General features: G+C 43.0%; 1 protein-coding gene across 4 annotated transcripts in view; it reads right to left on the reverse strand.

Annotated features, from left to right (window-relative positions):
* Window positions 1-16,024, reverse strand: part of LOC147022221 (protein sidekick-2-like) — a 676,300-nt gene that overhangs the window by 132,987 nt on the left and 527,289 nt on the right. For all 4 annotated transcript variants that reach the window (XM_085892916.1, XM_085892915.1, XM_085892914.1 and 1 more), the window contains one exon: window positions 953-1,147. In XM_085892916.1, the coding sequence (XP_085749042.1) occupies window positions 953-1,147 (195 nt within the window). The remainder of the gene's footprint in view (window positions 1-952; window positions 1,148-16,024) is intronic.

Below are 16,024 nucleotides of genomic sequence, written 5' to 3' on the forward strand. Positions count from 1 at the left end.
TCTTTACTAACTTCAATCTCTAATCTTCAGTCTCCTTCACACGAAATGTTGAATCACCCATTCCCCAGTTGAGTTATCATCACCCCGCACAGCAGATCATACTAAATGAAACAAAGTTCCTTTGGGTTCATTTATCTTGAAACCACATTTAATAAATACTGTACTAACTTAAACACCAAGATAATAATTGCCTTTCCTGCTGAAAAACCTTAGTTTTTCATCTGTACATCCTCACTTTGTCTTTAGAACTGTTCTGTGAGTGTAATCAAAATATTATCAACTGAGTCAAAATTTCATTCCACCTGAAAATTCAAACTTTCCCAATAATTATTTGTATGAACCAGTGTTAGGATGAACAAGGATGAATGTACTTACACTCATCAGACTTTACAGTAAAAAATCTATTCTTATTCATCTGTTGCTCTAACATCACAGACAAGTCGGTGGCCTCTCATTTTTTAACCACCTATCTTCTGGTCTAGCTGCCTCGACTGCCTCTCAACCCTATGACCATCCCCAGCTCCAGCTCCAGGATGCACACTTTCATCTAGTAATGCCCCCCCTCCCCCCCGAATAAACACACAGGCTGATTTTACACCTCCAATTATTACTCTTGTTGACCGTTTGTGCATGGAACTGCCTTCCAGAGACAATTCAATCACACTCTTCCCTCCAAGGCTTCAAAGCATGCAGCAATGCAGCACCATCTCATGTCATCTCCCATCTCTTCCTGTAATATTTTCTACCCCCGTTAACTTGACCGAATACAACCCTCTTCCATGCATGGTCCTGTGTTCCCAACACCACTTTCCTCCCCACCACTCCCCTCCCACCATTTATCTCGATCCTTCTTTGCTATTTATTCATCCCCATGCTTGTAATATCCCAGTGTTGCTCCACTGTCAGTCCATTGCAATGTCATCTCTCATCCACAAAAAAAGTTATTTCTCACCACGACTCTCAGTGTTGACCACAATAACTTCGGCTGTTTCTCCCCAGCCTTTCCTGGTGCGTGCAGTGACACGGAAGTGGTAGATCGAGTTGGGAATCAGGCCACCAGCAAAGAAGTGTCGTGCCTCTGGTTTAACCTCAGCCAAGGGAGAGCTGTGGCTGTCCCCAGAGTCCAGCCAGTGTGCAACCTTGTAACCTGGTGGAGTGACCAACATGAGGGTGTTTATAAAAGGGAAGGAAAAAGAAGGGAGCTGGGGGTTTCTGTAATGAAAATATGAGAAAAGTTGGAGGAAAAGGGTAAATTATGCAACAAGGAAAACAAAGAATTGCAAGCATGAGGAATTCAGTTAATGTTTTGTTTTGGGATCATGTTTGGGTTATGGGTTGAGTTGAACTTAACTCATTGTTAGGTTTATTGCTGCTGCTGATACAACAACTACTATGATTACTCCTATCATTCTTCAACACCTACTTTCTATGCAATGGCCCCAATTCATCCAAACATTTTGTAGGGTCAGCCGAAGGAGGTTTTTGGCCCAAATCTTTCAAGAACCCAGCTGGTCAGACTTGGCTTTCAACTGAATTATTTTTAAAACATTGCATTACATAAAAAGGTGCAGAAATGGATCCCCTTATGGACAGACCAATTAGTTTACTTCCAATCATCAGCAAGGTCATGGAATCAATCCATCATCACAGTTGACATAAAATCATTAATTTTCTCCAACAGCCTCATCTCAGATCATCAAATTGGATTTAGACCTGGTCATTATACCTTGGAGATGCTGCTTCTACTCTCCCAACAATGGATGGAGGCCCTCAATGTCAGACATGAGATCAAGGCCATCTCTCTGGACATATCTCAAGTTTTTGATACAGTCTGGCATCCCACCTTGCCCTCCAAAATGTCTGCCGATGGAATCCAAGGCCAACTCCACTCTTGGATTACTGAATTCCTCCACTCACGTAGCCAACGTGTCTCTCGATGGAACCCTTTCTTCTCATCTCGCTGTGAAGGTTGGAGGACTCCAAGGCAGTGTTTTCGGTCCCATTCCATTCCTAATCTTCATCAATGATCTCACTGACTCTCTGGAAAATCCTCTTTATCTTTTTGCTGATGACTCCACTCTCTGCCATGACATCACTCATCCTTTTGACAGACAGGCAGCAGCCTCTTCCCTCTCCCCAGGCCTTGACAAAAATCACAAACTTGGAACATGTCTTTCTATCCTGAGACATCACACACACTCACTCACTCTCTCCGAAAGGACCGTACCGCAAACCCTTCCATCTACTTTCTCAACAACTGTCTCAAAGAGGTTCAGTCACTCAAACTCTTGGATCTCACTCTCAGCCAGGATCTTTCTTGGGTAAGGCCTAAGTCACATTTGCTCTACGGCGAGGATACGGCGGCCGTACGCCCTCTGAATTGACAGAAACATGCGGCGGCCACAGAGTTTCTGAGGTGGCCTCAGGGTGGCCCTACGTCGTATGGCTATATTTTACAGGCCGTAGGGTCGCCGTGGAATTATAGCGCGGAGTTATAACTTTTTTCATTTCTACGTTCACCATAGCAATTCGACAAGCCAAAACAAAAGAACTGATATAAAAAAAAAGAACCCACTCGTTACCGTCCGTCTGGCCGCACGTTTGCCTTAGGGCCCCCCGGCGGTCCCCTTGCGGTCGCCTTGCGGTCGCCTTGTGGGCACCTTGCGTCTGCCTTGAAAATTCTATGGCCACCGCAGGGACGCTCTAAGGTCACCGTGCGACATCAAATCAAAGACCGTACGACACCCCCACGTTTTCGGTCTCCACAATTTATAAATACGCCGTGTGGCTACCCAAAAAATAAAAACATAAGTGACTGCTACATTGTGTGACCGTGGAAATACTGCGGCCGCCGTATAATTGCTAGTGGCCGTAGATTTTGGAGACCCCACGGCCACTGTGGCAAATATGACATAGGCCTTAGCCACATTTAAAAGTTGGACTTCAAAGCCAGATGCCGGCTTGGCATCCCCCAACGTGTAAGGTCCTTCAATGGCACACCTGAGCTCCAATACACATACAGTACAAGGATTTCATCCAGAACTTGCTGGAGTACTGCTGTCTCCTCTGAGCTCGCTTAATTGCCTCATATTTGCTCAGCTTGATGCCATGGAAACCAAGGCTTTCAAGATCATGGGAATCTCTCACGATGGAGCTAAGTCGATGGGTCAATCATCTCCGATCTTTGCCATCTCCGACAGGTCGGTGGTCTCTCTGTCGTCTTCCACCTCATGTCTCGTCTTGCCTCCTCTGCCCTCTATGTGTTGTGTCCCCCACAAGTATCTGCAGGACACATGCGGTCCACCAGTAACCCCTTCCTGGCGAAGCTACCTAAATCCAGAGCCACTGCTCACCTCCACACATTTATTCCTCTCTTTTTCCACCTGTGGAACCACCTTCCACACTCTTCAATGTCATACTTCTCTACCGGTCTTCAAGAGAACTGTTCACCACCATCTCAGATAACCCCCCATCCAAAGCCATGATCTTTTCTAAAGCCGTTAAACCACCCCCACTCGTCTGAGAATTTTGCTTTTGTATCCATATTCTCTACCCCTTGCATTCTCCCCTAATGCTTATCGTCACCTGCATCCCTTGTTTGTCTGTCTCCATCTACATTCTCCCTCTGCTCTGCTATTGTCGTTTCCACTTTCTCCTGTGTTCCCTTTGTTATGTTGTATCCTGGTCTGTTCAGTGTCCTGGCTCTTCCACGAGCCCAGACCATGTATATACAAATAAAAAAGTGGTGAGAATTTGGATTTTGTTATTGGGTGCTGGTGATAAATCGCCTATCCATTGTGAATAACACCGGAGGAGTTTTAATGTCCACCAATGACTGCTATTGGCAGACAAGTAATGCGGCTTAATATCCTTATGATGGATGACAGAGGCCTAAGTCACATTTGCTCTACGGCGAGGATACGGTGGCCGTACGCCCTTTGAATTGACAGAAACGTGCGGCAGCCGCAGAGTTTCTGAGGTGGCCTCAGGGTGGTCCTACGCCGTTTGGCTATATTTTACAGGCTGTAGGGGTCGCCGTGGAATTATAACGCGGAGTTATAACTTTTTTCATTTCTACGTTCACCGTAGCAATTCGACATGCCGTAGTTGTGTTCCACGTCGACCGTACGTAGGGCGTACGGTGGGCTTGCATTATTCGTGCGGCTGCCGTAGTCTCTTATCAATGAAAAATGAATTTTTCCCTAAAAACCGAACACATTTTTCAAAACCGAACACAACGAAGCGTTCATGTTTGTTCACGTGTCTCCCCCACCTGTTCGAGCCGCATCTTCGCGCTTTGTTCATTCAGTTCGTCGGTGGAAGTACAGTACTCGTGAAAGCATCTCTCGTGTGTCGATCGCTACTTGACCTCGTGTTTTCACCTTGATTTGTGCTGTTTTTTGTTTTTTTAACTCATCTTGTGTTTTAATTAATAACAAAAAAGCAATCCGATCACGTGGTGTGACGGACTGTCGGGCAAGGATTTAATTTAACAGAAAAACCGGTTGTAATTTGGAATATCCATGATAACCTCAGCCCGATGCGTTTGATGAAAGTGATTGTGGTTCTGGGGGCATCATGTTTGATGAGCTGCCCTGGGGGCAGCGCTCTCGAAGAATGCGCGAGCGATCGGAACCCAGGCCGGAGCTCAAGCCTGTGTGGACCTTTGGATGTGGCGATTGTACCAGTTTACATACAATACACCGCCATGAAGGTCATTTACTCATCTTATTTTACCTTAAACATGGGGAATTTCAGTTTAAAGTGTCTTGAAAGTGGGTTTTCCTGGGGTCCAGGAACAGATTAATTCACTCCATTATTTCTTATTGGGAAAATAGTTTGGGAAAAATGGGAAAGTATTGGGGAAAAAAAAACTTTTTGCAATCCGAACAGCCTCCTGGAACGAATTCAATTCAGCTTCTGGGGGCACCATGTACTGGTATATTCCGAACTGTTGTATTTTTATTTCAGTAAAAAAAGAACTGGTATATATACCAACTCGTTACCATCCGTCTGGCCACACGTTCACCTTGGGGCCCCCCTGCGGTCGCCTTGCGGGCACCTTGAGGCTACCTTGCGTCTGCCTTGAAAATTCTATGGCCGCCGCAGGGACGCCCTAAGGTCACCGTGCGACATCAAATCAAAGACCGTACGGCACCACCACGTTTTCGGTCTCCACAATTTCTAAATACGCCGTGTGACTCCCCGAAAAATAAAAACATATGTGACTGCTACATTGTGTGACCGTTGAAATACTGTGGCCACCATATAATTGCTAGTGGCCATAAATTTTGGAGAACCCACGGCCGCCGTGGCAAATGTGACTTAGGCCTGAATGACACACCCATTGAAGCCTTGAAGCAAAGCCCTTATAGAATATAAATATATACATATATATATATATATATATATATATATATATATATATATGTATATATGTATACATATATATATATATATATATATATATATATACATGTATGTATATAAATAATATTTATATATACATATATATATATATATATATATATATATATATATATATATATATATATATATATACATGTATGTATATAAATAATATTTATATGTATAAATTTCGTTTTTACATATATATGTATGTATGTGTATATATACATATATATATATATATATATATATATATATATATATATATATATACATGTATGTATATAAATAATATTTATATATACATATATATACATATATATATACATATATGAGCTGATTGCACCAGCATTGCCTGGGTTCTTTTTGAATGAATTCCATCTTCTGAACATAGGTCTGACGCGAGCCTACTCTCAGTTCCATATCTATTGGGCCATGGCAGTCATAGCCTAAAGGGGTTGGTGAGGGGGAAACAAAAAATGTCGGGACGGGCCCCGGGAAGGTGAAAGGTTCGGTGGCGAGGCCCCTCAGCTGGGGAGGGGGGGGATTTTAGAAGGTAGTTTATATTTAATGGGATTTTACGGCCACAGCCACTGTTTGATTACGATTACGCGGCCACTGTTTTTTTCAGATTTTTTATTTTGTTTTACTGCAATCCAAAGAAATACATATGTGGATACCAAAATATTTTTTTAATTTCAATGATATTTTTGTAAGAAATGGGGCATGATTTAAAAAAACTGCAAGGGTGCCAATATTTTTTGCCACGACATGTGTGTGTGTGTGTGTGTGTGTGTGTGTGTGTGTGTGTGTGTGTATGTATATATATATATATATATATATATATATATACATATATATACATATATATATACATATATATATACATATATATATACATATATATATATATACATATATATATATATATACATATATATATACATATATATATACATATATACATATATATATACATATATATATATATATATATATATATATATATATATACATACATACATATACATATATATATATATATATATATATATATATATATATATATATGTATATGTACATATATATATATATACATATATATATATATATATATACATATGTGTGTATATATATATATATATATATATATATATATATATATATATATATATATATATATATATATATATATATATATATATATATATAGCTGCAAAAGTAGGTATACAGGAAGGATTATACCAGTATTACCAATATTATAACTAGTGGAGTGTGTGAATGCCGGGGGCAAACAGTTTGATCATTTGAGGTATTAATATGTTTATTATTGATATGTTTATTATTGGTATGTTATTATTGATATGCTTGTACAATCAATAAAACACGTTTTGTGCACACGTTTTGTTTTTCATTACTGTATACCTACTTTTGCAGCCCCCTGTATATAGTCGGATGTATTACAATTCCAAAAGGAATTACTTTATGTTGAAATATCCTGTTGGTATGCAGGATTTTTTTATCTGAATGCATTTTCTTTAAGAAGGAAAATACCGTGCAGACTATCATTCAGAACTCACAAATTAAGAATGTGTCGAGACAGTTATCTCCTTCAGTTTTGCTCTGGTTTTTGTGTTAGATTTTTGTACGATTGCTAATCATGCCAAAATCTCCATGAGAGAGTACAGTTCGGATGAAAAATATAGTCCACATCATCCTTCTCAACTGTACATTTTTCATTTTTGGGTTCGGAATGATAGTCTGGATGTTTTTATGGAGAATTTGGTTTAATTGTTAAAAGTCAAAATTCACTCAAATGTGTAATACTGCCAAGGTGGAATGGTGGTTTGAAAAGGGGGGAGAAGGTCAAGGTGCATTCTGTACCTCCCAAACCTCCTCAGATTAAATGTCACAATGAGCAAAATGAATGACAACCCGTGAACCAAATTCCTGATCAAATATTCGTCTGGAATACAGTCACTCAATGTATTTGTATTTTGCCTGTTTCGTTTCTCATGGATGTATCAAAAATTAAGTGAGAAATCATGTTCTGAAAATGTCTGCAATTGCCTGGCAGAGCAATTCTACAAACAGAGGCATTTTCACACAGCACTTTGAAACCACGATGATGTCACATGTTATCCCAAAACGTTATTTTCTCATCATTGAGAGGAAAATAGAGAAAGATCACATAAAATTTGAAGGAATGATCTATAACGTAAAAGGAGCTCAGTCTCGGCGTGTCTGCGTCCGTCCCAGCATCCGGCCGTCATCGCCTACATGCGCCGGCAACAATTGTCCTACAGGGGATTATAACTGATCAAACAGCATGATGTGGTTAAGTAAGTTGAGGACAGCAGGGTTGGTTTCAATTTACATTAAAACAAAAATTCTTCCTCCAAATTCTTCTTCTTCACTTATAATTATGGTGAGTCTCATCCAATCCCGTTTATCACATCGATTAGATTCAGAAAACGTTTGCTATATTCAATACTTTTTATTTATCAACATTCCCATTTTAATCATATAATAGTACTATATCACCAGATCAAGCAGTATGTTTGATTGTACACCGCCTTTCACTCTACTTGCAACACAGGTGAGAAAAGGATACAAAAAAGCTGATATTTCAATATAATTAATTCGCACGATTTTTGAAAGGTGAAAGTAAATTTTTCACCGGTTACCCCTTCTAGTTCTTATGAAATGCAGTGATCTGATAATCCTGTCAATATGTTCATCGCATTCACGAATTTCACAAATATTGCAAAACTAATTTTTGTACAAGTTGTACATTACAATTTTAACACGACTCATTAAAAATCCAGAGCAGGTGTGTACTTCAAAGAGGAATGCACACTCTCCTCTGAGCTGATATACATGTTATTAAAAAAAAACATTTAAAAACTGTAAAATGGTGGAAGGATGGTATGCCAAAAAGTATGTAAACAAGGTAAGGATGGTCACAAGAATACTATTATTTGATTAATGCTATTATTTGAATGTCAAAATGTTGTATATTACTTCTTTCTGAACTTAAAAAAACAAGTGTGTTTACATGATTTTATTTTTATTGCACGATGAATTATCTTGTCGATTACGTGTGAAAACACTTCATATTAAGTCGAGTTACTATTATGTAATGAGCAACAATAATATTATTATGTTTGGGGGGGGAGGGGGAGTGGTTAGACATTAACAGAGTAGTCTGGTTGTATGGGTAGCTAGCCAATCTCAATGTGATTAAGTATGGAAACGTTAGCATAAGGATTGTCTTGTTTGAATGTGCACCATGCAGGGGATGGTGAGTGGTAATAATTAATTCAGGAAAAAGGTAAGGAATTGTACGTATAACCCCTTCTAATGCCCAACCGGATGGGAACAGGTGGCATTGGGGCTCTGCCAGGCAACAGGGAGGAGGGAGGCAGAGCTATGGACGCATCTTGGGGCAAAGCTATGGAAGGCTCCAGGGGTGGAGCTATGGATGCTTCAAGGGGCAGAGTGTTGTCCAGAGAGGGAGGGGAGGAGCCTGAATCACACAGGTGTGGTGCGTTTTTTTGGGAAGATCGTGAATCTGAGTATAACAGTGCTGAGGAGAGCTGTTGTCCTGCCTGCCTGCCTCTGCCCGGTGCCTGTTTCATCATGCCTGCAGCCTGCTCATCGTTCCTGGATGCTGCCGTGTGCTATAATCTCTTCTGCCATCCCCTAATCACCTGCTCATCCCCTCATTGCCTGCTCATTCCCTCATCGCCTACTCGTCTCATCATCGCCTACTCGTCTCATCATCGCCTACTCGTCTCATCATCTCCTGCTTATCCACCAACAGCTGAGGCCACCCGGTTACCCTAAACCTTTCCCCATCTGTGATTGAGTACAGAGTGAGGAGCCTTAGGTTTCTTTAGATTTATTTTACCTCACTGTATATAATCGAATAACTGACCAAATACAGCAGTGTAGTTTCAGGAGGGCCAAATAAAGATGGATTCCCAAATTAATTAATTATTTATTGCATTTCCTTCCTTCCCTCCCAAACCTGTCATCATATTCCTTTATCATGTCAATTTTTCCCTGGTTTGGTTTGGGAAATAAACCTGTTGGTTTTACAAGAGTTCTCACGTGTGAAAGGCCACCATAATTCCAATGCAGTCTGAGGGAGTTAAAGCTGATTTGGTCCATCCATCCAGCATCGATGCTAATCAGCATGGACATGACATTTGGCATTGGAGTAGGATTTAGAATCCGAGGCCTTCCAAATTTATAGTTATTTGGTGCAAGGGGATCACGCTACAATTTCAAAAAGATATATATATATATATATATATATATATATATATATATATATATATATATATATATATATATATATATATATATATATATATATATATATATATATATATATATATATATATATATATATATATATATATATATATATATATATATATATATATATATATATATATATATATATATATATATATATATATATATATATATATATATATATATATATATATATATATATATATATATATATATATATATATATATATATATATATATATATATATCCTGGTGTTGGCGCAGTGGTTAGGGCAGCGGCTTGGGATCCAAAAGGTCCTGAGTTCAAGCCCCGTTGGGCCACTGAATTAATACACCAGGGGGTTGACTCAGCCTGTCATCCTTCCGAGGTCGGCGAAATGAGTACCAGTGTACTGGGCCGGTGTATACCCCGGTTAAAATAGGTGTACCATATCCCTGTGTCTTAAGAGGCGACCAGGGTTGCGTCAGGAAGGGCATCTGGCGGAAAACATGTGCCAAATCACTGTGCGGATCACACGGATGATCCGCTGTGGCGACCCCGAACGGGAGCAGCCGAAAGAAGAAGAAGATATATATATATATATATATATATATATATATATATATATATATATATATGTATATATATATATTGTTGCGGTTGTGGAAATTTGCAAACCACCATTCAGGTCCCGTAGGTGAGATATCTCTGTAAGTACATGTGTAGTTAGCCCCAAACCCGTTGTTTAGAGGGAATAAATGTGATTCATTCGGGCTGCGACCCTTTGAGAAAGCCGTTTTTCTGTTCTCTCTTTATTTTGAACCAACCACGTCTCAACCGCCATCACACAACAACCACCAACCACAACGCCGCTTCACAACAACAACAACAACGCCAACAGCCACGATCTTTACCTTCACAACTCACTCCTGCAAACATCGCATCACTGCCATTCTGAACGGCACCATGGCCATAAACCACCACCATAAACCCTCCACCACCTCCACCTCTCTCCTTCTGCGGCCATTCCGCACCACCTGTGAGCACCGAGCGTTGGGCTGTCCTGGGCTCGTACAAGATGCGCGCCGAGCCGCGAGTGCAAAATGCGGCCTTTCCGAGGAGAATACGGATCAGGAATGCTACACGCCCACTTCTGATCCGTCCAATCAGCAAGCGCGAGGCGGTTTGGCCCCGCCTCCAGGCGCGTCTGTGTGGAATCCAGATATGCAAATTCTAGGATCAGGGGAGATTCACGCCCCTTTTTCTCCGTCCAATGGGCGAGCGTGGCTCCACCCCCGAGCTCGTCCTGATCTGGAAATTTGCATATGGGTTCTCCTGCCGGCCTATAAAGCGCCGAGCGCAAGGCGAATCTGGGCAGTCAGTTTGGAATAGCGGAGAGTGGCAGAAAAGGCAGAGTCGGTTTTGGAAGAGCGGAGAGTGGCAGAAAAGCGGAGAGAGTTTTGGGCAGAGTCGGGTTGGAGCGCGGAGTGGAGTCGGGAGACGAGGGCGTCCCGGTGGTTTTCGGCAGTCGGCTGAGGAGAATTGGGGGAAGAGTTCGAGGATCTCGGGTCCGAGGTAAGGAAGACGGCGGTCTGCGACGAGGTCGTGGTGGAATCGCTCGTCACGGAACCCAAGCAAGCCAGCTATACTCTTTCCCCAGAGCATCAACAATTCCCCCCCACCCCTTTTACCCCGCGCTGAGATAGTGCGTAAAGGGGGGCCCGTTCCCACCCCACTCCAAGCAGTGCCAACGAAACCCGCGAAGAAGCACGAAGTCGGGGAACCGCCGCGCTGCCACATTTGCGGCTCATCACAAAGACGCGGGCAGGACCCACCCGGTCTCGCGGACCTGACCGCTCTTTCAGGTCCCGCGCAAATATTGGCCCACAGGCCCCGTCTGCCCCCTTGTCTTTGAGGGTGGCCTTTTCTTTTGTTTCTGTGTAAACGTGTGTGTGTGGCGCCAGTCTGGTGAAGTAAAACTGTTAAGTGTTGCCGTGTGTCGGTCTTATTCGGTAGTATCTCTGCGTCATTGTTTCTTTTGTTACATTTGCTTTTGTGCATAATTGTTTTAATTGTATATGTGTGCTCTCCGTGTGCCGCGGAATAAATGTGCATCATATTGAACTGTTTTCCCGTTTCGCTTCGTCTTTTCTTTAATTGAATCTCCATCTTGCTTCACGTAAAGGGTTGGTAGTGGGCTTAATACGCCCGATAATTAATCGGAACCGTCGAGGCCGACGATAACACCGCTCGGTTATCCCGATAGTACGGAACGGATCGCTTAAGCGGCCCGTGTCCGGAGTCGACCTGCGGCGAGGTGCGATCGCCCGGTCTACCCTCCGCGTGGGTACTTAGGTAGGTCGAGTTTGGCGAACAACCCTATCCCACGCGGGGGGCCGATTGGCACGATCGTGGTGAGGCCTAAAGGCCCACCCGTGACGAGCTCCTGGCGTTAGTCCGAGAGGGTCACGACAGAATTGTCCGTCCGGTGGGCGACGTGCCGCGATTTGAGTTACGTGGCCGTTCGCACGCCGGCGGGCGCGAATTCGCAACACTGGTGTCAGGAGTGGGATAACAAACTCTCCTGTCTCCAGCTAAATTCACGGGGAATTGGTCCAGGGGTGTGAGGAGCGATCCCCTATTCCCTTCAAATTACGAGCGAGCTAAATTAACCCCTTACGAGAAATAAGATGGCATCTCAAGGCGAGCGGGTGCCGAGGGTAGAAATGTATATGTGTAGAAATGTAGGATCCATGGCCCGGGTCGGTTCTTTTTATAATTATAACCCCACCACTAACTGTGGTCAGTGGGAGCGGCTTGAGCACGAACTTTACCGGCAAACGGAGTCGCACAATGGCAGCGCGATCGCACCTCAGCGCAGCACGGAGCGGGCTGATATTAATAGCACAACTAACGGCAAAGCACGAGGCGTGAGCTCCCAGTCACCGGTTCAAGCCACGTGGTCACGGCATGTGCCATGGCAGGCGTGGCAGGATGACTATGCGAGCATTGGCAGGCTTCAGGCACAATTGGGGGATGTCTTGGAAAAGGTGAAGCGTTATGAAGAATATATCGAGGAGGTGCAAAGTGGAGTGGACGAGTCACAACGGCACGCAGGCGAGCTTCAGAAAAATTATGTGTACGGGGGGACACAGCGATTGGATGATTTACTGGAACGAATTTGGTGTCAAAAACATGACTTGGCCAATAGAGTCGACAAACTATGTGGGAAAAATAATTTGGTAGTGTTTTATACCCGTCAGTTGGAATATGCGAAGAGCAAACTGAACAAAAGAATAGAGGAACAGCAGATTGGTATCTCCCAGGATAGGAAACAATGGGAGGAAGAATGGAAAACCGAGCTCGAAAGAAACAAACGGAGCACGACTTGGAAGTAAAACAATTAATGGAAAAATTATTGGAGGAAGCAAGGCGGTTCAAAGAACTGGAGGGGAGAGTGAGGGAAATACAGTTGGAAGAGAAAAAATGTGAACACGATGGGGAGTTGGAACAATTGAAGGAAGAGATAAGAACAGGCAATTAGGAAAGAGAAAGCCTAGAATGGAAGATAAAAAGAGGAGAGAGACAGCTGGAGGAAAGGACGGAGGAATTGCTGGAAAAGTCAGAACAGTTCAAAGAACTGCAGGGAGAATTGAGGGAGGAAGGAGAAAGGAAAACAAAGCTCGAAAAGGAAAAACGCAAACAAGATGGGGAATTGGAACTACTGAAGCGAGAGGTAAGGGCAAGCCAGTTTAAAAGAGAAATCCTGGAAGGGGAGATAAGAATGGGAAAGGAATGGCAGAAAAAACTAAATGAATACAGTAAAAAAAGGGACGGATTGAGGAGGGAAGCGGTGGAAAGAAGAGATGAAATGAGTGAAGAAGCACGCAAATTGAGGGAGGAATTAGAAACAAAAACTTCTGAGATACTGAAACACGAAAACAAAGAAAGAGGATTACAAGACGAACTGACGATGTTAAAAGAGGAAAGGAAGAGAACAGAGAATGAAACGTTAAGGAACCACACTGAGCAGATTGAACAATTAGAAGCCAAAGTAAAGTCGGAGTGTGCGGAGATGAGAAAGGAATTGGAAAAGAAAGCTTCTGAGTTACAGAAACACCAAAACAAAGAGACGGAATTACAAAACGAGTTGAGGATGGTGAGAGAAGAAAGAACGACAACAGAGAATGAAACGTTAAGGAACCACACAGTACAGATCGAACAGCTGGAAGCGAAGGCCAGATTAAAGAATGAGATGCAAGAAAGGTTAATGATGGAAGAACGAATAAGACAGGAGAAGGAAGTCAGCCAACTGAAAGAAATAACAAGATTGCAGAATGAGGAACAAGAAAGAGTACTGAAAGAACAAGGAATGAGACAGGGGAAGGAAATCAGCCAACTGAAGGAAACCACGAGATTGCAGAATGAGATGCAAAAAAGAGTAATGAAGGAAGAACGAATAAGACAGGAGAAGGAAGTCAGCCAACTGAAAGAAATAACAAGATTGCAGAATGAGGAACAAGGAAGACAGTGGAATAGGAAATACAAAGAACAAGGAATGAGACGGGAGAAAGAAATCAGTCAGTTGAAAGAAATGACGAGATTGCAGAATGAGGAACAAGAGGTACAGTGGAATAGAAAACTGAAAGAGAATGAATTTGAAACTGAACGACAAAAGGAAAAAAAATAGGTTGGAATACGAGGAGAAGTTGAAGGAGCAAGGAATGAAGCAGGAAGGAGAAATCAGGAGATTGAAGGACACAACGAGATTGGAGAGGGAAGAACGAGAGGAACAATGGGAAAGAAAACAAAAGGAACATGAAGCCGAGGTTGACCAATTGAAATTAAACGTGAGGCTGGAGTGCGAGGAGATAGACAAAGAACAGCGAATGAAACATAAAATGGAGATGAACCAAATGAAGAAAACCAGGAAACTGGAGAAGGAAAGAAAAGAGAGGAAACGAGGAAGAGTAGTGAGAGAACAGCAAATGAAACACAAAAGGGAGATTAACCAAATGAAGCAAACAATGAAACTGGAGAAGGAAAGACAGGAGAGGAAACAAGGAAGGGTAATGAGAGAACAGCGAATGAAACCCAGGAAGGAAATGAGCCAATTGAAAAACGATGAGATTGGAAAATGAAGAGCAGGAGAAACTGTGGGGCAGGAAACAAGAACAATGTGAGTTGGAAATTGAACAACTAAAACTGGGAGCAAGATTGGAGTCCACGGAGAATGAAAAGCTCCGGAGGGAGAATGAAGAACTCAGGAAGTTCCGAGAGGAGGAATGACTCGGAAGGAGCCAGGAAGCAGAACAACGCAATAAGGTGGGATGTGTGACAGCACCACAAGGAGCAATGTCGGTGGTGCAGGACCTAATCGACACCACTCGTCAGATGAAAGAACAATTAGGACCAACCCTAATAAAGGAGACACAAATAAAAATGGAGAAGAGGGTAGAACAACATAATAAGGTGGGATGTGTGACAGCACCGCAAGGAGCAATGTCGGTAGTGCAGGACTTAATCGACGCCACTCGTCGGATGAAGGAACAATGAGGACCAACCCGGATAAAGGAGACACAAATAAAAATGGAGAAGAGGGTAGAACAACGTAATAAGGTGGGATGTGTGACAGCACCACAAGGAGCAATGTCGGTAGTGCAGGACTTAATCGACGCCACTCGTCGGATGAAGGAACAATGAGGACCAACCCGGATAAAGGAGACACAAATAAAAATGCAGACGAGGGAAGTAACAAAGACAAAGAAGGAAATGAAAGTATTGCCAGAGACACGGAAGATAGAGAGTGAATTTGATGGGGTTAGAGACGCACACACACACACACAGAGGTAGTGGAGGACCATGAGGGGGAGCTGGCGGACTGGTTAGAGACCCGGTGCGAGCAGCTGGATGGCCTCCTCCAGGAACGAGGGGAGGGAGTATGCCCCCCTGAGGCGGATCACGACCAGGTGGGTTCAGTCGTGCTTTGCGGGGTCGAGGGGAGGAGTGCTGCGAACGAGTGCACAAAGCTTGGGGGGTATAGAGGCCCCGGAAACCCTTGTGGGGACACGAATCCCCACTGTGGTTGTCCCGGTGTGTGTGGTGCAAGGTGTGAGTGCGAGCCCGTGTACGGATGAGACCGGGTATGAGTGACACCCCGTGTGGGAATGAAACCCTGCGTGTGAGTGGTGTGGTGGCAAGTGTGCCGAGATGCGTGCTTCCCAGCGCGCCGTGTGTGAGTGAAACACCGTGGGCGAGTGCCCCCGCTTGTGTGAGTGGTATGGTTTGTATGAGGGAAATGGCATGAGT

This window comes from Eptatretus burgeri, chromosome 8 (assembly GCF_056783735.1).
Source record: "Eptatretus burgeri isolate ZD-2024b chromosome 8, Ebu_testis_v1, whole genome shotgun sequence".
Taxonomy (NCBI): domain Eukaryota; kingdom Metazoa; phylum Chordata; class Myxini; order Myxiniformes; family Myxinidae; genus Eptatretus; species Eptatretus burgeri.